Genomic DNA, 9,016 nt, shown 5'->3' with positions numbered 1-9,016 from the left:
TTTCTACCAACTTAGTGGGAACAGTTTGGGGATGTGTGTGTGTGTGTGTGTGTGTGTGTGTGTGTGTGTGTGTGTGTGTGTGCTTTGCAAAACATGGTAGTTTTAAACCACCATATTTTACAAGCTCAAACTTTGACACAAGATCACACATTTCAAACACTTTTTAAGTAAAAATGCTAAACATTTCCTCATTTCAGCCTCAGTTCAAGTGCTTTGAACTGAGGTTGAAATGATTTGCTGCTTTTTAGTTCAGGTGCTTTAGAGCTATCGTGATGTTAAATCCCACAACAAAGCATCTGAAACAGGGTCAGCTTCATTTCAGAAAACTTCTGGTGATGGCTTGGGGTTCCTAAAGTGGCTAAGATATGCAAATTAACTGAATGTCTTGCAGTTGAAAGATGCACATTTTACTCCCTTGGCCACTACCACATGCTTTCCTTAAAGCATTATGCCGTAATTCAAAGGCTGTATTTGTGTGAATGCAAAGCTTTAAAAACAAAAGCGAAGCAAAATGCCCTTTCTTAGATAGGTGATGAGGAAAAAATAAGATGATGAAGAAAAGAAAACATGCAGATAATAATGAGCTTTTATTTTGAAGAGAAAAAAGAGGAAATAAACTAAATTTGAAATATTCTTCCAATTTTGCATTTTCACATAACAAACATTGCCACTTTATCACTGTTGCTCCCAAAACGAATCACTGAAACCTACAACACAAACACTTGAAAGTGACCAGGTGTAAATATAATCATTGTTTTACACTTTATATTGTTACTGTGGGGCAAATGCTTGGTTACACAGTATTACAAACCGTTTCGATTTGGAATCATAATAACATACTAAAATAAATAATTTGGTTTATAGGATAGCAGATTATTGTCCTATAGTACTGTGCAAAATCTTTAGTAACTTCACATTTCTTTATATATTATCTTGAGTAATAGTTCTCCGGCTTTCTGAGGGTGTTTCATAGCATGTCTTTGAACTTTTTCACTCATTTTCAGGCCAGTCTTTGTACCTGACCATCAGAGTCTTACATTTGAATCATTCAAGCATAAAAAAGGCCTAACTCATAGGACGAACTAACTTTGTGTCCACTCATTATAGAGAACCACATTTCTTCAGTCACTTTTACCTGTCACATAAACACAAGATTTTTTCCAATTTCTTTAACTGAACCCATAAAAAAGCCACAGATAACACAGTTTGACAAGCATGATATTGTACTTTTGCACTAAGAGTTGTTAGGTGTAAACACGACATATCTCAACCGGGTGTGCAGTGTGTCCTTAAAGAAATTGAGGAAACCTGACAAAAGACGAAGCGGCAAGCTACAGTAGATGAACAGCATCTGAAAGTCATGTTGTTCAGGAATAGCAAGAAAACAAGATCTGATGCAGGACCTGAAACATGCATCTGGCCTTTCAGCTGAACCATCTACTTTTTGATGAAGCCTCAATAAAACTGGTCACAGTGTAAATGAGGCTATCAAGAAGGCATTCTTTGGCACAATGCACAAAGGAACACTATTAGTCATTGACTGGTCTCCTCGCAGAGTCTGGTTCTCAACACTGAAGCAATGTGGAATCGCCTCATCAGAGAACAGAACAAAAAGCAGTGAAAATAAAGATATTACAATAAAGCTTTGAGAATTCTTAAGAGACTTCAGGCTGTTAAAGAATAGAAATATTGACTTTCAAGCTTGTTAGAATAGTAGAAACTCTGTTTTTGCCTTAAATACTGTATTTCAATGTATGTTTGTGCACATTTTTAAAAAAATGCTACACCTACTTCCCAAAGAAATAAGGGGTGTATTTCTTAATCAACACTCTTATATACATGATGACAAGTCTATACAGCTGACTTCTTTTTCTCTTATTCTCTACGTAAAGGATGCCTTTGCCAAAGGTGAAGTTTTCCTTGGGAACAAGAACTATGGTTACAGTGCCTCCTCCGGCTTGCCTGCTGGCACCCACTGCAATGGTGCCTTTGAATATGGTATCACCATACAAACACCTGACCGCTGCTTTCTGTTTACTTGCGAGACAGAAAGTGACCAGCAGGACTGGCTGAAGCACTTCAATGATATCATGAGTGCTCAGATGTCCCCACAGGAATATACAAGTAAGACTTTTATATTCTAAGTAAGACTAAAAATCTATTTATTGCTTTTTCTTTTTTGCAAATGGCTTTTCATGTTATTTAAATGTTATTAATTACAGCACCAACTACAGTTTGTCTGTAACAAACACCATGTTTTAGCATAAGGTGCTCAAAAGTGCACGTGGGATTGGGATAGTTTAGGTTGATAATCAATTTTGTAATTATAGATCTTCAGTCATATCTGTGGCCATGTATCTTGGACATTGAGGGAAGTAATGGAGCTGCGCTGTCAAATCATTATCACTTGATGGAGAGTTGGATCAGACAATGGGTGAAGATGCTAGACAGGCGTGGTTTACCCAAACGTATAGTGAGTTTGAGCTGGGAGCTAAAACAGAGGCCACAGTTCGTGAAATCTTCAATTCCCACCTAACAAAACGTTAGCTTTCTGAGGGAGACTGGGGACACTAAGTATGAGTGGACCAAATCTGCACCACCATTGCTAAGTCAATGTAATGTAGCTTTGCAGTGGGTAATGGGACTGAACAGAAACCTGTATGCAGATGGACACCAATCTTGTCCACCTAACAAGATTTGTGCTGAATTAATTAAGGCTCTAGGTGTTGTAGGCCTGTCTTAGTTGACATGTCTCTGAAATGTGTTTGGGGCTGTGGCTCTGGATTGGCAGACTCGGGGTGATGGCTCTCGTTTTTGAGAAGGGTAACCAGAGGGTTGCATGGATCACACTTCTCAGCCTTCCAAAGAAGGCCTATGCCAGACTGCTCGAGAAGGACTTAGATCTAGAGAAAGCATTTGATTACGGCCTCAGGATCTCATCTTTACCATTTGAGGATGAGGTGTTTATGTTGGTTTCATTATGTGGCTTCATCAGCTTACACTAGGGCAATTTTCAGCTGTGTGTGCAGTGGCAGGAATGGGAATTACCACCTTTAAGCCCAAGGGTACAGTTCTCACCTGGAAAAGGGTGGAGTACCCACTCAAAGTCTGAGATGAGTTACTTGTCCAAGTGGAAGTACTCCAGGCCAAATTCACATGTGAAGGGAGAGTGGACTGACAGAGAGATTGGTGCAGGATCAGCAATGATGCAAAGGTTGTAATCTGTTATAGTGAAGAAAGAGGTGAAAGCAATTTACCAGTTGATCTATGTTCAACCATGGCCACAATCTTTGTGTAGTGATTGAATGAATGAGACTGCATATAAAAGCTGTGGAAATTAGTTTCCTGTGAAGGTTGGCTGGACTCAACCTCAGAGATGGGATGATGAGTTAAGTCATGCAAGAGAGAATTCTTCTCTTCTACATCTAAAGCATAGGTGTCAAACTCTGGCCCGCGGGCCAAATTTGGCCTGCAGCCTAATTACATTTGGCCCGCGAAGCCATACCAAATTACTATTAGAGCTGGCCTACTGGTATTATACAGCTAATATATATATTGTTTAGTATTATGCTTTGCTTGTTCCATATTCAGTTTTTCAGCAAAACTTATTTGAGCCCATAAGAAAAGATTCATTCTTATATCTGGAGGAAGATTTTTTTTTTCAATAAATATTAATGTTAGCCCGCGACTTTTTTCCAGTTTTGAATTTTGGCCCACTGTGTATTTGAGTTTGACACCCCTGATCTAAAGGATGTGGACTGGTTTGGGTATTTGACTAGGAAGCCTCATGGATGCTTCCTGAACAAGGTGCTTCAGGCATCTTCATCCATGCATGGATGAATGCATGGATGGATGGATAGATGGACAGCGACGGGTCCCTCAAAAACACCTGCCAAATCGTACATACTGTACTTATTTTGTTAAAGGTACATTGCTATAGCCTTTGTTCAATTTCTGTGTTAATTTGACTGTTAACATGCTTTTCCTTGATGCTTGAATGCTTCCCACACACTCATAAAAAGAGTAGACTAATTATTTTGCATCCCTTTTACATCTGTGTGGGCTGTGATTCTCAGTTTTAGAAACAGTTTTCAGGTAACCTTATTGGTTTGTATCATTTTTCTAAATCAACTTTGTATTTGAATAAACATGGTGGCCAAATTTTTTTTAACTTTCCTGGTCCAAAATTATTGTTCCAGTCTGCCACATCAGACTTTTTGGCATTATTTGCTAGTGTTTGATTTTACAGCTTGAGAAGGACCAAGCCTTCATTTTAAGAAATTGTGTTTTCTTTACATAAATTGTGTAAAGAAGGTAAAAAACAAAATCCTCAGAAATATTAGTATTAGTAAAAAAGCTTTGTGCATATCACAGATACTCTAGCATTTCATTTATGAAAGTTTCAAACACACTAGTTAGTGTACTCATTTCCACAAATGTATCCTTCTAGTTTATGGATACACATACATGGGTATTTTTTTTAAAACTGTGATTTTCCGCTTTGTTTTTGAAAATATCTCCATGCATACAAAAGTACAAAAAGCAGCATCAGGCACAACCAAGAAAAACCAAAGTGTAATACAATAATACAATATAATAAAATATATAATACAACATGGTGCACTGTCTGATGTCAACAAGTTTTTATAAAGTTTTGAGTGACTTGTCATTTCTATATTGATGAAAGGCCAAAATGTGTAGAAAAAGCTAAAGTCCAAAGTTTGTATGTTAACATTAGTAGTCTAAAAAGTAGATGTGTTGTCGTGTTAACTGACTGACAGTAATAATAACTGCATATTTACTGTGTTCTTGAGGCACGTGTTAGCATACATGCTAATTAGCGCTGAACATAAAGTACATCATGGCAGTTTACATATGTCAACAACTCAAAGTTTTAATGACAATACCAACAAAAACCAGTCATACAAATTGACTGGTCTTTATGGGTTAACTGAACATCTTCTTTCCTAACTTTGGACTTTCTTTTTTTTTAAGTGGAGGCCACATTCAGGCATAAGCACTGATGGATCAGAAGCCTGAAGAACCATCTCCCCTCTCAGTTCATGACCAGTGCGACAAAAGACCTGCTTCGCTTCTGCGTCACGGACCTGGAGTCTCAGCTTCTTTTTTACTGTGGTCACACTGGAGCTTGCTTCATAATTCAAATGGGATGACAGGATATTAAGAATGCAAATAAGAGAAAGTAATGACTGATAAGACCATTGTATTGTCAATGATATTAGCTTTTATTGGTGAAAGTGGTAAGATGAAATTACTTACGGTTCAACCAAATTTGTAATATTTTTATTTTTTTAACTTACAAATGCATTCTTTGGGCTCATGGTCATGGTGGCCACTGCCCATATCAAATACTATGTAAACAAAATAATACTATCCATTGTTTCTCGTGGACCTGTGGTATGCTATGTAAATACTGCTGTACAAAATAGGGACAGTAGAATTAAACGTATGTCAAACATATATTCTAACAAAAAACACTTTCAAAGTTAAAAGTATTTGCTTTGGTCCTCTTGTATTAAGTATAATGTGTTGTAATGATTGGGTAACGCTAATGAGGTGCAGGTAGTCAAATGTGCCTGTTTTCACTAAAGACATTTTGACATGTCACAGTGAGAAAATCACAGGTGAAAATTATACAGTTAATGACACCTGAATTTCATGTTCTGACTTGGTTTGTTCAGTTACTGCTTGGTGCTTTTGGTACTGTGATAATTCCAAATGTCTGCTGTGAAAAAAGACACAGTCAAACAGGAACAGAACATTTATCATCCAGTTACTGTGGGTACAATCAAACTGAGGTATGTGTAGGGTTTTTTGTTTTTTGTAATTTTATTCTTTTAATTAAAAGCAATATAACGTACTTAGGCATTTCTTTAATCATCTATTTTGCAAGTAAAGCAAACACAAATGTATATATTTTTAAAGTCGTCTGTCAAAGATCTGTTGGAAAGACAATAAAGCAGGTTTGCAGAAAAGCTGTTAACACAACAAAACCTTGGATGGTGTAACAGCTCCTTCATGTGGCATAAAGTGCATATATATTCAAATCTTTTTTTAAAATAGACAAGAATGCCATTAAGTTATTTTGTCTACATTGTCATCAGTGTCAAAAAAACCCCAAATCAGACATTTGAGTTGACATTTTTTCTTTTTTCGCTTCCTTCATCTGGTTAAAAGGTATTGTGCATTTTTAAGCATATGCTTGACTATGGCTGCCATAGAATATGAAATTGTTGCTGACCATGAATAAAAGAAATGTTTAAAATGTTGTCAAATGATCTCCGCATAGATTTGTGTGTCTTTATTTAACCATTAAACTGTTTTAATTATGTCTGCAGTGACGTGTTAGAGCTTAACACCATCACTTTCTTCAAATATTTCACTAAGGATGAGGTACTTATGAGTAAAAGTAAAATAAATAAGTGTAAAAATAATGTGATGCAAGTTTTGAAAAAATAGATGTCTTTTACATTTAAGCATTAGGCTAAACATTGATGAGGTTTGGTTACTGTGTAACTACACCCTCACTACACAGACTGGAGGTTGAGGCCCACGACGAATACCACATGAATCTATAGGTCCCTGCTATTTTTTCACCGTGGTGAGAAGGAGGGAGCACTGAGGAGAGACGGGAGGAGAGAAGTGCAACCCTGCAACTTCAAAGACACAGCACAGCAGTATCAAAACTTGGAGATAAGGGTGGGCTCAATTTTCAGGGAGAAACTGAAGCTTCATCTGTCACCAAGTGGATCCACAGAGGTCTGGAAGAGCTATGCAGAAAAAATATGGATGACTTGGATAAAACAAAGGATATCTTAAGGCTCTGTATGTCAATCCACATTAGGACAGAAACATAGAAGACCAAAAACACGGAGAATGTGAATGGATGTACTAAAGCTGCTGAGTGAATCTTTTTTTGCACAAGCAAAGCAACTTTTATTTTTAAGAGCCACACAGCACTCTATGCTAATATAGGAGAAAGGATTATGTTTTTGCCCTGCTGTGGAGACTGCTCTGGAGGTGTCAGCCAGTTAAGCCTTCTCAAGCACATCTTAGCACAGGAGGGACTTTCTATCAGGGACTTTGAGCACAGTTTGTCCAGCTAAAAGGCAGTGCTGCTCCCCACTGCTCTTAAATGACCCAGCTTGGATCTGCTTAAGTTCTACGCCCAACAGACAACATCTCTTAAGTCTGGGGTGTTCATATGACTTAAATTTTTGCTGGAGTCTTTATTGATCACAAACTTATTTGGGAATAAGCACTACAAGTTGGAAGGAACTGTGTTGAATGTTTCATTTTAACAGAAATATTTGACTGTAATGTCCACTGGCATCTTCTTTCTGCACTTCACCTCACACTGTAATGTTTCCACAGAGATGAAACCTTTCCTGTGAGGTAAGAGTCAATAATCCTGTGTAAACTGGCTCCTCAGTTTTGTAGCCTGACCTCTGACCTCTCTGAACTGCACTGAACTGCATGAACTCAAAATGAACTGCACTTTTAATGCCACCTTAACTCCCCAGCTGGGTCTTGGATTGAGCCCAGGGACAGGAGCTGACGAGTCCCAAGGGAGTGGTACTGGTGCTGGAGGTAGTGGTGGCTTGTGGGTGACATTCCTGCTTGGTACTACACTGATTATCATGTGTGTCGTGGGCATGTCTGGCAACACATACACACTTATTGTTACACGCTCAGCTGCTTTGCGACGCACAGGTTCTATGTACGTTTACATCATTAATTTAGCTCTGGCTGACCTGCTGTACCTCTGCACCATCCCTTTTGTAGTCTGCACCTACTTTGCCCACGACTGGCTGTTTGGTGAGGCCGGATGTCGCATCCTACTGAGTCTCGACCTCCTCACCATGCATGCCAGTGTCTTCATTTTGGGTGTTATGAGCTTGGAACGGTATCGTGCTGTGGCTAAACCCTTCAGTGCACACAAGACCTCGTCCCGCAACCGACAGCTAGTGTCAGGAATTATTTGGGGGTTATCTTTTCTGCTAACGCTTCCCATGATGGTGATGATCCGACTCAGGGAGGGCAAACCCACTGTGGCTGGTTCAGTCAAGAGAATCTGCTATCCAACCTGGACCCCTGAGGCCTTCAAGGCTTATATCATTGCCCTGTTTTTCACCAGTGTTTTAGTCCCTGGATTGGTAATTGTTGGACTGTATGCAGGGCTAGCTAGGCGCTACTGGGTAGCACAGGCTAACTTAGGGGGTAGCAGCCACTCTGCCAGAAGGACACGACTCAAACAAAAAGTCGTATCAATGATCTTTAGCATTGTGGTAGCTTACTGGACTTGCTTCTTGCCTTTTTGGGGATGGCAGTTAGCCAAACTGTTCTCTCCAGAGTCCCTCAAAGCTTTGTCTCCAGCTGCTCATAATTATGTAAATTTCTTTGTCACATGTCTCACGTATGGAAACAGCTGTATAAATCCATTTCTCTACACTCTACTGACTCGGAACTACAAAGATTATTTAGCACAGAAAGGACAGTCATCAGGATCCAGCAGGGCTGATCCCGGGTCAGCTGTGACAACCCCACTGCAGGACTTTTAGTGAATTAGCATTAATTGTTACTTATAGCCTGCATTCAAGCGATCTTCTTCTCAATGTTCCATTTGCCAGAACTGAACTGGGAAAGAGGGCTTTTACTTATGCTGCCCCTTTTACATGGAACATGATGCAAAAAGACTGGAAGATAGCATATCTTATTTCATTAAATGCTTTTAAGTCCAAATTGAGAGAGCCAGAGAAAAATGTTTTTTAAAATGTAATTGTTACTTATAACATGTATGTAACTTTGTAATTTTAACATGTTGTCGCCTCTTGGCCAGGACTCCCTTGAAAAAGAGGTTTTTAATCTCAATGGGACTTTTCCTGGTTAAATAAAGGTTAATAATACTAAACTGTCCAGTCATAATATGTTTTTGATTCAGAGAGGCCATTTTTTATTATCTACATTGAGTTGACCCAGCTAAAGCCTAACTTCC

The 9,016-nt window shown here is 38.7% G+C and overlaps 2 protein-coding genes across 2 annotated transcripts in view; both read left to right on the top strand.

Moving 5' to 3' along the window:
- zgc:92360 (uncharacterized protein LOC436988 homolog) overlaps nt 1-6,299 on the top strand; it is a 21,758-nt gene extending 15,459 nt beyond the window's left edge. Inside the window, exons 10-11 of the mRNA XM_005936827.3 lie at nt 1,893-2,124; nt 4,996-6,299. Of these exons, the coding sequence (XP_005936889.1) occupies nt 1,893-2,124; nt 4,996-5,024 (261 nt within the window). The 3' untranslated portion in view covers nt 5,025-6,299. The remainder of the gene's footprint in view (nt 1-1,892; nt 2,125-4,995) is intronic.
- Nucleotides 6,300-6,418: 119 nt separating this feature from the next.
- Nucleotides 6,419-8,790, top strand: LOC102292718 (urotensin-2 receptor). Its single transcript, XM_005936835.2, has one exon. It carries the CDS (start codon nt 7,509-7,511, stop codon nt 8,580-8,582), a length of 1,074 nt encoding a protein of 357 aa, XP_005936897.1. The 5' UTR covers nt 6,419-7,508; the 3' UTR covers nt 8,583-8,790.
- Nucleotides 8,791-9,016: the final 226 nt, after the last annotated feature.

The sequence above is a fragment of the Haplochromis burtoni genome, unplaced genomic scaffold (genome assembly GCF_018398535.1).
Source record: "Haplochromis burtoni strain Fernald_Lab_line unplaced genomic scaffold, NCSU_Asbu1 Contig_223, whole genome shotgun sequence".
Lineage (NCBI taxonomy): Eukaryota > Metazoa > Chordata > Actinopteri > Cichliformes > Cichlidae > Haplochromis > Haplochromis burtoni.
Note: the sequence above shows the minus strand (reverse complement) of the source record. Positions and strands in the feature narration are given on the sequence as shown.

Excerpts from the sequence above, each read along its gene's own strand:
- LOC102292718 (XM_005936835.2), top strand. The coding sequence starts at position 7,509 with ATGAACTGCACTTTTAATGCCACCTTAACTCCCCAGCTGGGTCTTGGA.